The following is a 16016-nucleotide window of genomic DNA, read 5'->3' as shown; positions in this document are numbered from 1 at the left end:
CTCTTCTGCCAGTTCTGATGGGAGGAACAAATGTTATCAAGTAAAGTGGTCCCTCAGCAGACATGTAATATATGCCATTCTAGGGGCACATATAATTGCCCACATCACTATATTCACCAACTGAAGTTTCCAAACACTCTTCAAGAGCAGTCTTTGTACATATTTTGAGAGGATGTATAGTTTCTAAAATTTCACAAGCATATTGCAGGTTCAAATGCAAATCCAACTTTTAAGATTTCATTCATTTTAGCATGCCTCATTTTCTGGAACTTTTGCATTGTATAGCTTTGCACCAAATTGGTCTGGCCTACTCATTACATTTCAAACAACTTTTGAAGATGGATTGTCCATTTTAGCAATTGAAATTGGAGTGTCAAATTCAGTTTTGATAATTTTATTTTCTTTGGATTTAATGTTCAAAGTGAATTTAATGTTCCTTTTACAAGAAAAGTTTAATAGCTTGATATTACAAATGCATAACTGAATATCCCACTATTCATATTCTGTACATATAAAAGGAAGCACAATAAAGCACAAATCCAAATGTAATTAATTAATGGCAAAATTGGTTGAGTAGCTGTAGAAATTGAATTAATGATCGAATAAATAAATAACATAATTCATGCCAAGAAGACATCGTTGCTATCCCAATTGGTAACTGGCATACTTTGCATAAATGTCACAGAAGCCTGTAATGTCAATTATGAGCACATCCAAAGGATAAATATACTCTGAATCATTACAACCCAGTGTAGAAATTTATCATTTCCTCTACTCAAGAATTACCTACTATGGGTATTCTCAGGTTCCACTCTTTTTCTAGCCTTCCCCTTGCATACCATATACATCAGAAAATAGCTGCCAGATGCAGAATTACAGTAAATCATTGTACTATATCTAGGAACCATCTCTACAAGTAGGAGAAACACCACCATAAAAGTTCCATCTATTTTCAATCCATGAAGATACCCCATGAAAAAAAATGGTATAGCTTAAATGTATCAGAAGTTGCTGTTTTAGCATGATCCGTAATTTTGCATCCAGTGGCTTTCTCCAAGATATGTATCGGCACAACCATGAAAGATTTTGTCCAAAAACTAGATTGGAGTTCATCTCTATTCACCAGGAAAACCTGCAGGGATATAGCATGGGTATGAGAGTTCTCATACAGACAGTATGTTGAAAAAACAAGGGACAGATAGAAACGGTGTCTTTAACCAATGCATTCTGTAGGGAAAGAAAATTAAAAAAAAGATACAAAAGGGTTTGAATTCTATGAATAGGGCTTAGTCTTAATATATTGCTCTGCTGGGATTCTTTCACTGTGTAAAAATTTTTTTTAAGTGTTTATCTGAAGTTGATTCTTCTGAGCTTACGGTTCCAGTTATGCCTGTGGAGTCAAGCCCAACAATAACCCCCTTAAGCACATTACCAAAAAAGGCTATTTTTGTGACAAGCAGTATTTGTAATAAATCTCTGGATTATTGGGATATAAAGAATCCAATGAAACAAGTTAAGTAAGTACTATGGTTCAAGCTGATTTGCTTCCACTGAGGTATACAGGAACTAATCTACTGTATTACACCTAATAATGATGCAGAGCCAATAGTGCAGCTTTATTTCTCCAGACCCTTGATATTCCACCAACAGCTGCTCAAGGCGCTATTTGAATACACAGGATTTCTTACAGGCATATGTTTTTTGCAGTTCTGCAGTTCATATGAACACAATTAAATAATAGGGTAGATAAGAGAAAGTCTTTCCCATTTAAACATTTAAGCCTCCCCTCCCAGCAATATGAGATATCAGCAGATAGGGAAACTTTTCTATCACTGATATAGGTCTTATATATAATGTGTGTGTAATGTAGAGGAAGTATCGTATAAGCTAGAAACCCTGGTCACAATCATGCTGCCTTTGGCCTTGAACATTAGTGAGGTCTTAACCTACTATCTACCGCTAAGGATCTCAGAAGCAAAACATTGCCAATTCTTTTTAGTTCATCATGGTCATTTGTGTAATGTATTTTCAATATTATTCTCTAATATTGCATAAATATTAACTGGTACATCTAGTTTAAGACACATTCTAAAAAAATGTATGTCAAAGCAAATCCAGTCAATCTATAATTCAACTTTACAGCTACACTCATGTATGATGAAAAAAATGAAATGAAAAAAAAACCCCCACAAAAATTGTAGGGTTTATTTATTGCGCTAACTCTTGGCAAATTCAGTTTAAGTTCAACATGCTTTGAAAAACTTTCTACCAAGTTTTTATGAACACTTACAAGTGTTTTATGCGCTCATGTGTTTATTTTAGCCAATGCTTATTGGCAAATTAAATCTCAGAATATAAACATCAAATAATACAATTTCATATTTTTTAGATATGAACAGATTCTGAACAGGCTTTATTTTAAAGTATCTTAAATGATAGATGGTTAGGGTTTATGTGGTTGCTATCAAAAGATTTATAAAATTATAAAATTAGCATTATGAAAATTTACAAAATTAGCATTGACAACACAATGTCAGTCTTAAAGTACATAGCCATACACTAAATTTCTAATATCATAAAATACATTCAATATGTCTGTTAAATCTCATGAAAGGCTCATAAACCCCAAAGGAATAAATGGGAATTATTATTAACATATGGACTGCAAATTATTGCTTGGCTTATTTAGACATATAAAAATAATGATCTGAAAAGTATTACTGGAATGTTTTTCATTAAAATACTAGTACAGGTAGTCCTCAGCTTACAACCATTCATTTAATGACTGTTCAAAATTACAATGGGACTGAAAAAAGTGACTTATGACCAGTTCTCACACTTATGACCATGGCAGCATCTCTTCAGTCAATGATCAAAATTTGGGTCCTTTGCAACAGGTACATATTTATGAAGGTTGCAGCATCCTTGGGGTCCTGAGATTCTCACAACCTTTCTAGTGAACATCTGAGAAGCAAAATCAATGGGGAAAACCAGATTCGCTTAACAGCTGTAATGATTTGTTCAATAATCATGGCAAAAAAGGTCATAAAATAGGGAATGACTACTGTCTTATTAGCAACAGAAATTTGGGGCACAATTGTGGTCATAAGTAGAGAACAATCTGTATTAATACTTGATTGGCCAACGAATTCCTTGAACTGAAATGTTTTAAATGTCACATTTGGTAAAACATAATTTTTTAACTCAAACTGTCCATTATGAAATATAATTTGTAAAAAATCATTGTTACAGGAATACATGTATTGCATTAAGTCGTAGCTAAACTCCATGTAGCATTTAAGTTGTTCATAGTAAAATGTGGATAATGGTCAGTATTTCCCGTTCACAATAACATTACAAATGCACATCAGAGCTTTTAGTGTATATTGTAAATTCCTTTAAACCACGTTACTTATCAGTCAAACAGTAATTAAGGCTGAGTGTACAGCAATGCCGAGTTCTACAAAATGAATGCATTGCAACCATCAACTTTGGCAGAAGACAGTTTGTTTCCTTAAACTTCATTACAGGCCTCTGGGGCAATTTGGATTACGGTGGGCATCTAAAGCCATTGGATCAAATGTATTGTGGTTTATCAGGTCTCTCATTTTGTCTCTAAGGCCATATGGGACTCTGGCTAGTCTCCTAGAGTCTTCAATAGCTGCGTCCTTGTACCTTAGAAGCTGATTGCTTTTCAGATCTTTTCTTCTTAAGGCTTCTTGTAATTCCCGTAGGTGGCATTTTTCATCATATTCAAGCTTCTGTTTACGGCAATGGTGGTTCCTTTCCTTGGCACTATTAATTTCTTTTATATGTTGTACTCTGTCTTGCATATTTTTGCTCATGATTTCCCTGGCCTGCTGTATCTTCATCTCAGCTATTTGCAACAACATCTCCTTGCGCCTTCTCTTTTCTTCCTCTGTCTCTTTAGCTCTCGCCTTGGCTACTATGCCATGTTCTTCTTCCTTGTATGACTTTTCTTTTAGTTCTCTATTCCTTTCTTCAAGCAGCTGCTCCAGGATTTCCTGAGACCTCTGAAGCTTTTGTTCAATGCAAAGTCTCTTGTACAACTCATCAGCTTTGAGCTTATCCTCAACCGGGTCTTTCATCTGCATGGGCTTGAGTTTCTTATAGTCATTTGGTTCTACTTTCCTCTTCTTCCTTTCCATTTCCTTTATAAGCCTCTTCTCCAGGGCCTGCAGCATCTTCTCTTTGTATGCATGAGAGTTCTGATCTTTGACATTTCGGTCCATCAACCGTTTATCCCAGACTTGCTTTTCCTGGCAACGTTTTCTATACTCAGCCTGAAGCCTAGCATTTTCAAATTTCTCTCTACGTCTACACTCCTGCTCCTTAGCTAGCTTTTTCCACTTCTTGTCACGCAACAAAATATCCCTCTCCCTAGCAGCCATTAGTTGCTCTTCCTCTAGCTTCGCCTTGGCTTTTCTTTGGTCCCGGTCCCTCTGCCATTGGTCCACATTGTCTGCCAACTGGTACTGCCTCTCCTTTTCCAACTTCGCTTTGTGCTTCTTCTCCTTCCGCCTCATCTTCTCCCAAGCCTCAGAGACCTGGAGCTGCCTATCCTTCATGTCTTCCTCCTCCTGATGCCTAGCTAGCATCAAAGCAGCAAGCTTTTTGTCCCTTTCTGGAAGCATGTCTTCATATCTCTTCTCAGTCAGATCGTGGAGGCTGACCTGAGCGTCTCCCTTCTTGCTCTTGTGGTGACTGTGGTGACGGTGATGATGTGAATTGCTGTTAGGGGGCAAATAAGCCGTTGGGTCTTCCTCCTCATACTGTCTCAAGGAATGCATCAGGTCTACCAGGCTAGGACTGCTGTCGCAGGGCTCCTGCCAATCCCTTCTTTTGGGTTCCTTCTTCTCAAGCTTGGGAGAAGCTTTATGGTCGATCTGAGTGAAGGAAAAAGAAGACGGGCAAATTGACGGTGGCTTGCTAACGTCGGTGGGAAAGTCCGTTCCATATTCCAGAGCTCTAGTCACAGGACTGGCCCATTGGTCGTCCCGGAGCAGCTCTTCCACCCGGGTGCACCTGCCTGCCGGAGAGCGGCCGGGCAGCTCATGGTGGGGCTGGAAATCTCCGCCATAGAGGGTGGTACAAGAAGTGGTGCAAGGAGTAGCGCAGCCCTCGCCGGCCGGAGCGAGGTAATGGTGCTGTTGGGGCAAAGTGGGGCGGCGCAGACGGCCCGAAGCGGCGCTGGCGATGGCTGGAGCCTTAGTGTGCGGGAGCGAAGCGCCCCTGTACTTGCCTTTTCGCGGCAACAGCAAGCCGCCTTCGTCGCGGTACATTTGCGCCAGCTGGAGGCGCCCAAGGCAGCCTTCGCCTCCCGCCGCTTCGGGTTCGGAACTGTAAGCCGCGTCCGGGAAGCATTGCGGCGGAGAGAAGCGTCCGGGGCTAATTCTCCGGCGCGTCATCTCTTGCTGCGTCTCGCTGCCCGACAGACTACAGCAGGACACGGCGGGCGGCTTCTTCCGGCCCTTGTTGGTGCTGGGCGCGCCTCTGTCGCTCGGGGAGACGCGCCACCTGCTCTCCGCCCCCAGACACTGCCCCGACCCGCGCCGCGGCCGACGCCGCTGCTGTTGCCGCTTCATGGCCGAAGTGGCCTGCCCGCTGCTCACGCAGCGACTTGCGCAGCATAGTGAAAATCAGCGCGCGTCACAATGGGGGAGACGGGGCCCATCCTCCTCCCGGAGCCCATTACGACGTTTGGCCGCAACGCGACCCTGCCCCACAAGCCCCTACCTGGCCCTGCTTTCTCTTCTACCGAAGGAAAAAAGGCGGCGCGACGCGCGAGGGTTCCAGGCTCTAGAAGTGAGCTAGAACCAGACGTTTGGATGGCGCAGTGCCTCTCCAGATCCCAGCAGAACTGCAGCTTCCCACAAGATTAGTGGAATGGGACGCTGCAGTAACACTTAGAATCCCATCTCTTGTTAGATCAGAAGCATTTTGATTCAATGCAAACTGCAATGCCACAAGCTCACTTATATGGCTATTCTTCCAGAAAGAATAGGGCATTCCATGAGAGAAAGTGTCACCCGAGTATTCGTCAAACAACTTACCGTAGTTGCCTGAGATTTTGCCCCTTCACAAAAATGGCTCCCAGGGTTGATGTTAACAAGATACAAAGCAAACAAATAGGATGTTTCTAAAAGTTACAGCTGAAGAATTTCGGTATAGAGGTTAGATATGAATCCCTCACAACACTTAATGCTATTTAGCTTTTAGAAGTGGGATGTGATGAAATTTTTCAAATATATCACATAGAAGTGTTTATTTTTTCTATTTCTTAATGCAAGACATGTATATGTACTTGTTTCAGGTTACAGGAAGGCATATTCCAAGTGGACATTAAAAAATTTCCTGACAGAAAGAATAGTTCAACAATGAAAGCATGTAAACTTAGACATGAGGGCCAGCCTTCATGAGATATATAATGCAGCTGACTCAATATGCTCAGACAGGGACTACACATCTGGGATGTTTAATTTGGATTTTTACACTGCCCAGGCAGTTGGATTTGAAGGCCTCACTAGCTCATCTGTCTCTATGGTTCTAATTTACACTGTTTGAGCATCAGTTTACCTACTGAACAGATGTAAGGTTGTACTCTTGCATAATAATAAAATAGCTGAATTGAGTTTTCTGAGAAATCAATCCTGTGTTCAGTAAGAATCCCTGGTTACAATTTAGTATTATTTTTTTTTAGTATTTATTTGATTTGTCAATCGCTTACAAGATACAGGTATAAGAATAAATATAGTTTTGAATACATGAGATAGATACTTATAAGAAAAATAAAAAACAATAGGACAGGGACGGTAGGCACGATTGGTGCGCTTATACACGCCCACTACAGGCCTCTTAGGAAGGGGGTGAGGTCAATAGTAGATAGTCTAAGGTTAAAGTTTTTGGGGTTTGGGGAAGAAACCACAGAGTCAGGTAGAGTATTCCAAACATTGACCACTCTGTTGCTGAAGTCGTATTTTCTGCAGTCAAGTTTGCTGCAGTTAACCTTGAGTTTGTATCTATTGTGTGCTCTTGTATTGTTATGATTGAAGCTGAAGTATTCATTTGCAGGTATGACATTGCAATGTATGATTTTATATACTATATATTTAGATCGGACCAGAGGTGGCGTAGTTCTAGGTTTTCTAGTTCTAGAGTTTCAAGTCTGGTGGCATAAGGTATTCTGCAATGAGTAGAGGAGCGGAGAACTCTTCTTGTGAAATATTTCTGGACTTTTTCAATTGTGTTAATATCAGATACATGATATGGGTTCCAGACTGATGAGCTGTATTCAAGTATAGGTCTAGCAAATGTTTTGTATGTTCTAGTTAGTAGTATGATATTACCAGAGAAGAAACTACGTAGGATTAGATTAACAACTCTTAATGCTTTTTTGGCTATGTAATTACAGTGGGCTCTAGCACTTAGATCATTTGAGATGAGTACTCCAAGGTCCTTGACAAAGTTTGGATCCTCAACAAGGTCTTGACTATTTAGCTTGTACATTTTATTTTCTGATTTTTTTCTGCCAATATGTAAGTCAGAGCATTTATTTGTTGAGATTTGAAGTTGCCGTTTGATTGACCATTCTGATACACAGTCAAGGTCTTTTTGGAGGGTAGTAGTATTGTCTGTGGTGTTGAATAGCTTTACATCATCAGCGAAGAGAACGCAGTTGCTCTTAATATGATCACAGAGGTCATTTATGTAGAGTATGAAGAGAGTTGGTCCTAAAACACTGCCTTGGGGGACACCACTGTTGACAGGTACAGAATTTGATAGGACGCTCCCAATTTTGACCATTTGTTGTCTGTTTGACAGGAATGCTTCTATCCAGTTATGTAGGTGTCCAGAGATACCATAAAATTTTAGTTTTAGTAGTAGTTTGTTGTGTACCACTGAATCAAAGGCTTTACAGAAATCTATGTAGATTGCGTCTATTGCTTTGCCTTGATCGAGTTGTGTAGTCCATATGTTTTTGCAGTGTAAGAGTTGCAGATTACAGGATAGTTTTTTTCTGAAACCAAATTGTTTATTAGAGAGTAGGTTGTTTGTCTCTAAGTGGAGGATAATGGATTGGTTAATAATTGATTCCATGACTTTACAGGTGACGCAGCATAAGGAGATTGGTCTGTAATTTTCAACTAGGCTGGGGTCTCCCTTTTTGAAGATGGGGATGACTGTGGCTTGTGACCATAGTTTTGGCAAGGAGCTGGTCCTGGACGATTTTTCAAAGATTATGCTTAGAGGTCCGGCTATGGCAGTAGATAGCTTTTTTAAGAAGTAGGCACATATTCCATCCGGTCCAATAGATAGGGATGGTTTTAGATTGTGCAGTGCTTTTTCAACAATGTCTTCTGTAAAATCGATATGTATTAGATCATTGTAGTTGTCTGTGGTTTGACTAGGAAGTACTGGGCTTGATCCATTGCTGTTTACAAATACTGAGCCAAAGAATGTGTTAAAGAGGTTTGCTTTGATGGTGTTGTCGCAGTCTTTGCCATTAGGTCCTTTCAGGGGTGGGATGGACCTTGAGTCTTTTAGTTTGTTGTTTACAAATTGTAGAAAGCATGGGTGGAATTTGTGCATAGAAGGTTTTCCTCTTGTTTAACGTGATAATTAGTGCATTCAGTTTTTATCTGTTGGCATAGATTTTTGTATCGGCTTTTGAAGTTGGCAATTTGACCAGATTTGTTTTTTCACCAAAGTGATCTCTTTTTGGATTGAAGCTTCCTTATTGTTATGGGTAATCTGTTTTTCCTGGTTTTGGGAGTTGTTATTTGTACATATAGCTTGATGGTTCTTTTGATTTCTAGTAAGAATATGTTGTAATGGTCTTCAACAGTATTGCATCCAGTGAATAGAAATTGCCAATCAAGGGAAGAGAGATTGTTGATTATAAGTTCATAGTTGCCTTTTTTGAAGTTATAATTGGGGATTTTGTCGTTGTGATGATTTTTGTGTGAACATATGTTGAGACAAAAGTCAATCATGTTGTGGTTACTGTTGGAAAAGGGTTCTTTAATTTGTATTCCATACATTGAATTCAAACTATTGCAGAAGATGAGATTGGGGCAGTTGTTAAGCCTAGTATTGTTGGTTACTAGTTGTTCCAGTCCCAGATTTGTTACAGCATTGTAGAACGTTGTATGTATGGGTTCAGTTGTACATTCGTTAAGGGTCCAGGTAATATGAAGTAGATTGAAGTCACCAAGAAAGATAAAAGCATGTGGGCAGGATGCTGCCCGTGTTAGTAGTGTATTTAGCTTGTTTACATGTTTGATGTCATAATCAGGTGCTCTGTAACATAGTAAGAACCGAAATGTGATATTTAAGGTCAGTTCACAGATAATGGTCTCAGGAAGAGCACACTCTTGGGTAACTTGGATGTTTTTTAGATGGTGTTTAGGAGTTTTTATAGAAGATAGCAACACCACTTCCTCTACGGATTTCACGATCGGATCGGTAAACATGATAGTCTCTTACTGAGCTAATGGAGTCAGGGAGAGATGCATTGAGCCATGTTTCACAGACAACTATGATATCGAATTTATCCATATTTAGTAAGAGGAGAAATTCAGGTATTTTATTTACAAGGCTTCTTGCATTGAGTAGCTTGCATTTAAGGCCAGTTGTAGTTTGAATTGAGGTAGTTGGGGGCATGTGTGCCTAGTCTTGGGTGATGGTGGATTGGTTGAAAAAGATTTGGATGTTGAGTTGTGGGTTGTGTGACTTTCTTTTGATACAGTCTGCATGGTAATCAATGTACAGGTCCTTCTTTCCATTGTCTAGACGATTTTTGAGTTCTGTGCATAGTATATGGGAGCGGGCACATTGCTGTAAGGTTAGGTCAGGATGAGATCAGAGGTTTTTATGGTTGGTGTTGTTTTTGGCGAGTGAATTTATAGTATAAATGAATTTACGTTTGCTTAATTCATTTTTGCAAATGACTCTGCAGAAGCGTGGGGCCACAGAGCCATCTATGTTTTTGAACTCTCGGCCAATGCGAGAAATGTCAAGTATTTCATCAGGGGAGATGGTTGATGCTTGATAGTCACTGATGATGTTGCGGACAATTGTGATATCATCATTGTTATTGATATCCTCTAGACCAAATAAGATGGCATTAGGACACTTTCATTCATGCTCGACAGCTTCTCTGACGAGGATTGGGATATCATTATTTATTGGATTTATGGTTTTTTGTGGATTAGGTTGCAGTTGTTGGTTTGTAGCTATTGGATTAGGTTGCATTTGTTGGTCTGTAGCTATTGGATGTTCAGGTTTTTGTGTTGTGTCTTCTTTTTTTCTCTCCAAGGTTAGTTAATCTTTCATTTAAATTGTCCAGGAATGCTACTATGGTGTCAAGGGATGATATTCACCTTTCTATAGAGTCAACTCTTTCAAACAGGGCTATATGTTTGTCCAGTTTGGGTTTGCATGGTGGGCAGAAAAATGGAAATGCATAATTGGATGTTTCTAGGAATTGAGTCATTTGCTTGGATCATGATGAGGCAGTCATGATGAGCGTATTTTTCACATAGAGAACATTTGATGGAATTTTCATTAACCTTTAGAGTTACAGAGCATATAAAGCATGTGCAGGAGTCTTGTGGTTCATTGGTGGGGATTATTTTTTTTTTTAGGTTGTGGTTTGGTATTGGATTTTTTTACTGGCATGGTGGGTTTCTTTACCGGCACTGGCTATATTCACCATTGATGCTGGCTATATTTTATTCACAATTTCTAGAATAAGCCACAATTTTGAGTGAGCCCAAACCATAATGATTAAGCTCATACAACATACTGAGACAAAATCAAACAAAATATTTATAGTTTAGCACTATGTGTAAACGTAGTCAGTTCTTCCATGTGAGATATTTATATGTGAATCTCAAAATGAAGAACAATCAAGACAGACAAAAGTGAATAGCAAATTATACAATAAGTCATTCATACAAATGACTGGTCTGAATAATAGGTAACATTTTGTGCATCACTGTATACTGTGCATATAAATGGGGTAGATCTAAAAAAGGGTATATATACACACTATTACAGAAATGTCAGGAAAGTTAAAGCTCAGAATGAACTGAGAGGTGCAAAGTACATGTGTATGTGTGATATGCATATTCATGATTTGGGCGGGGGGGGGGTTATACCTTCAAGTCAGTTTTTATACCTGGTGATTATTTCGATAGATCCCTGCCATTTTCTTGGCAGTATTTGCCTTTTTAGGCAGGGGAGAGGGAGCGACTGTTTCAATAGCAAGACTAGAACTTGCAGTCTCCTGACTTCTAGTCTAGTGCCTTTAATCACTATCCCAAACTGGCTGTCTAACAATGGATATGTGTTTTTTTAAAAAATAAAATATTTCTCTACAACTTTAATATATTATCTGCTCAAAGACGACAACAAAATGCTATCAAGTAACAAAGAGAAGGCAGAATTAAATTACTATTTTGGCTCTGTCTTTTCCAACCAGAGGGTAGACATTCCACCAAGTAATTGTGAAGAGTGAGACATATGATTGATGCTTGTATATCTCTTGGTTAGGGAAGATTTATGTTTCTGTCTTCAGGGCCAGATGTTTGATATCCTAGAAACCTGCTGCTGGTTTAACCGGATCTGTAGCCTTCCTTTCTTCTATTTTAACATTGATTATAACTTGATTGCCTCCACCAGAGGAAATGTTCAGTTCCCTCCTGTTCCCATTCCTTCCTTTCACCTTTCAACAGGCTCTTTGCTGGACACTTAATTGCTTTGAAACTGAGCAGTTGTGGATTGTTTATACAAATGGTATCTTTGCTCTGGGAACCTTTGCCTGTCAGCTTAACTCTATCAGAAAGGAAAAATGCTTATCACATTTGCAGAGAACATAAGATTGGTGAAATACCTACTGTCCAAGAAGATGGGAACAAATTCCAAGAATCCTAATATATATTTTAAACATTTATTTATTAAAATGATTTGTATTCTGTGGTGCAGAGTTTTATTAAAGCATCTACAAAATCCATTAATGTATCTTCCAATTTTTTTAAAAAATGCCATCTTTCATTAAAACTTTCTCACACAAATTAGGGATTTTTTTGAGTGAAAATGCACCCGTGAGTATTTCCTGTGTATGTATGATAATTAAAAACTTACGAATTGACAATATAATGCAAAAAAACCAATGACACCTCAAGATCATTTGGTAATTTAATATAAAAATATGTGATATATACCACATAATTTCATCCTGCTTAATGATGAGTAAATAATACTTTAAGTTGCGGGCGGGACAAGTCCTCATAAACAGAGTTTGCCAGCACTTGGAAGAATGTTTTCTTTATTTTTGTTCCATAACCCTGGATTCTTTCATTAGCTAAACAAGTTACAAAAATTGGTTCCTTCAGTAATAATTTACAATAACTGGAAGTTCAACAAAATACAGGTGTGTTGTAAGAAAGAGAATGATGGTGACAAACAAGTAATACCTAACAAATAATTTGCACTTGAACAATTTTCATTCATTTAGTGAGATTGGCAGTAGAATTCTAAACTCCATGATTCTGGAAGACCATTCAATTAATTTATACACCTCACTAAACAAAAAACCTAACTCTTCCATCATACTGTCGAGACTTGTTTATCTTTTTACGAGATCTTAATGCTAATGCAGCTAACACAGCTATGGTGAATTAGTGTTGTAAAAAAACCCTCCAGTCTTAGGCAAAAGTTTCTTTAGGACTAGCCTCTTTAAAGAGAGGTCCTTTTTGTTTACTTTTGTGATTTTTTGAGAATTTTAGCCATTTTTATTTCATTAAACTAATGTTATTACCCTAGATATGGATGTCAGTTATTACTCCTACAACATTATTTTTCCATTATACTGGGAGTGTGGAATGTTCCTGTTGATTTAAATCCTTTTTCCCTCACAACTTTTCTTCTTTTTGTCTAACCTTCTGTATCTATTTGCTCAATTTCACTTCTGAAATCTAATTTTCCCCCACAGTTCTATGTATCATGTAGACTGGTTGTTCAGTTTTGCATTAAAATTGTAAATCAAAAGCAAGGAAAACGCTTTTTGGGGTGAATAAGAAGGAAATATTTTCTAAAAACTTCAGAAGAGAACCCTAAGGAGTCAATGAAAGATCATACACTGGAAATCTTAGTTAAATCATAGCATAGTTTTTGAGTATGTTATGTTTACTCTTTCATGTTTTTTTTTTCATTCTAAGAAAAATGAGGTTGTACTGTGCATTTTTTTAAAGACACAACTTCTAACAAAACCTCCAGTAATATCAAAAGTGACCCTTTGGTTACACAGTTTTTCTCATTCCACAGCTTCCTCATAAATTATTTGAACAAGAAAAAAGAAAGAAATGACTGTGCCATCTGCAGACTTGCAACAGTTGTCTGTGAAACTACATGTTTTCTCTCATAAATTAAGGATTTTTTAATTCACCCATGGAAGCAAGAGTTCATGTAGCTCTGGCAGAGATTTTTCAAGCATGAACGTCTAAAGACAGTAGTATCAAAGCATTATGAAAGAAGAATGAGACCATTCAGGCAATGTCTACACAACTTAGAATTGGCATGGTTGAAACACTGATGTGGAGTCTTTCCATCCTCTATAAAAACTACTGTATCTTTTGTTGGTAAGTATTATTTGTATTCTAATATTAAAATATTTATTTAAAAACAACATCACATGGCTATCAGCCTGGACAATATAAACAGTGATCCCAAATTGATCTTGAATTATTTATTTGGAGGTAGTCCTCAGTTTATGACCAAATTGAGCCAACATTTCTGTAGTTAAGTGAGTTTTGTCCCATTTTACAACATTTCTTGCCACAATTATTAAGTGAATCACAACAATTGATAAGTTAGTAGCCTGGTTGTTAAATGAACCTGGCTTCCCCATTGACTTTGCTTGTCGGAAGGTCGCAAAAGGGGATCACATGACCTTGGGGGACACAGCAACCATCATAAATATGAACCAGTCTCCAAGCACCTCAATTTTGATCACGTGATCATGGGGGAGTAACAAAGGACGTAACTGTGAAAAATGTCATAAGTCACATTTTTCAGTGCCATTGTAACTTTGAATGGTCACTAAACGAACTGTTGTAAATCAAGGACTTCCTTCCTTCCTTCCTTCCTTCCTTCCTTCCTTCCTTCCTTCCTTCCTTTCTTTCCCACCTAACTCATTTCAAAGCGACTCTGGGTGACTTACAACATAAAAACATTAAAAATCACTAAATATAAATATACCCAAGAAAATCACAATATAAACAGAATTAAATCACTTACACAAGATGGAAGAGGAGGCAGCCGGATGCATGGGGTGGGTGGACATGGGGTTAACTCTTACTTAAATCAAGCACTTCAAGCCCCAAGCCATCTGGCAGAGCCAGGTCTTAATATGGGCCTTGTGACCATCCTGCCTGACTGGAACACGTCTGTTCCCCTGTATCATAGACTTAATAATCTGGGTTTGGATTCCTGATCAAAACCACATCTCTACTTGAGAATTTGCTTTTGACTTTCTGATTGCCCCTTTTGACTTTCTGATTGCCAAAATGGGTCAGTCAGGGTACAGGGTTATAACAGCTGAATGGAACAGCATAGCTGACTAGAATGTTTATAAACTTTACCCCGAGGTCCTTGACAAGGGGTGTCAAACTCAAGGCCTGTGGGCCAGATCTGGACTGTGAGGTGCTTAGATCTGGCCTGCAGAGCCAGTTTGAAAATACCAAGGAACCAGCCTGCAATGTTTATGCTAACCAACCCCCCACCCCCAGGGCATTTTGGCTGCCATGGTGGTTCAGCAGGCCTTTGAGGCCCAAAAGGAGAGTATAATGAGAGTGAGGGAGAGTCTGAGGGAAGTCATGCCTTGGCACTTGTCATGCCCACCATAGCCATGCCCACCCAAGCTGTCCAAGGTCAAATACAACTCTGATGCAGCCCTCAATGAAATCGAGTTTGACACCCCTGTTCTCGACATTTAATTCAGGACATCTGAGGGAATAGATTTTACATGTTTAGCAGGATCCTTATAGTTGTAGACATAGTAATGTTGTGAAATGAAAGTAGAGGCTTAAAGGATGCTTCAGAAAGACCTGGCTTCTAGGGTTGAGGGCAAAAAAAATAAAATAAAAATAAAATAACATAAAACAAATAAAACAAATATACTAAACTGGTTAATCTCATTACACTCGATGAATCATGTTTCTTTAAATTATAGTTTGTTGGCATAAAGCTGTGACATAAACCATGGTTTACAAATCATATCAAAACTTGTCTGCTGAAACCTAAATGTGAAGTCATTAAATCTTGAGAGGACAAAGGCAGAGCAAGATCTAATTATCTTACTGAACTAAGAATAATTATACAGGATACATCACAAACAGACATATGGCACTCCCTTCTGTTCAGTGTAGCATTTCTTCTATATCTATCTTGGCAGCCAGTAAGTTTAATGATTGGTATATGATTGACAAGGCCGTATGTTATCATGCGTTAGTACTAATTCTCTGGTCTGACACCTCCTTCGCCTCTTCTGAATGTTAATGACATGAAGTTGGTCCCAGCAGAATGAATGAAAAGGATATCAGCCTCCCAAGGCTTTATGCAGATGTTAGGATGTGACAGCTGCATTTGCCTAAGAGAGAACTCAACAGTTACAAGACCATCTGGAAGTAGAGCATACACTTTAAATTATCCAGCTACATGTTTGAGAAATCTATAGTGAATATGGAGAAAGTATTGTCTGGGTACCGAATGTGGGCCACACTTTGCTCTGCCTATAAGAAAAAGAATGTGTAGGTTAGAAATGAGAACTGCATAAGTCAAAGTGATTTCTTAATATGGTCAGAGAGGTATTGTCTAAAAACAAAAAAACAAAAAAAAACCCAACACCCAAAGTGAGCAGTAGCTTGTAAAAATGATGTTGTTTATGGCCAATGGCTTTCTCTCAACCCAATCCACCTCAAAAACTTGTTGTT

At 38.6% G+C, this 16016-nt stretch overlaps 1 protein-coding gene across 1 annotated transcript; it reads right to left on the bottom strand.

Moving 5' to 3' along the window:
- Positions 1-1617: 1617 nt before the first annotated feature.
- On the bottom strand, positions 1618-5974 carry CCDC185 (coiled-coil domain containing 185). Its single transcript, XM_026666015.2, has one exon. It carries the CDS (start codon positions 5604-5606, stop codon positions 3525-3527), a length of 2082 nt encoding a protein of 693 aa, XP_026521800.2. The 5' UTR covers positions 5607-5974; the 3' UTR covers positions 1618-3524.
- Between the last annotated feature and the right edge of the window lie 10042 nt (positions 5975-16016).

Source organism: Notechis scutatus, chromosome 1 (genome assembly GCF_049901735.1).
Source record: "Notechis scutatus isolate UNSWTSFEM ecotype Mainland chromosome 1, rNotScu1.2, whole genome shotgun sequence".
NCBI classification, from domain to species: Eukaryota; Metazoa; Chordata; class Lepidosauria; order Squamata; family Elapidae; genus Notechis; species Notechis scutatus.
Note: the sequence above shows the minus strand (reverse complement) of the source record. Positions and strands in the feature narration are given on the sequence as shown.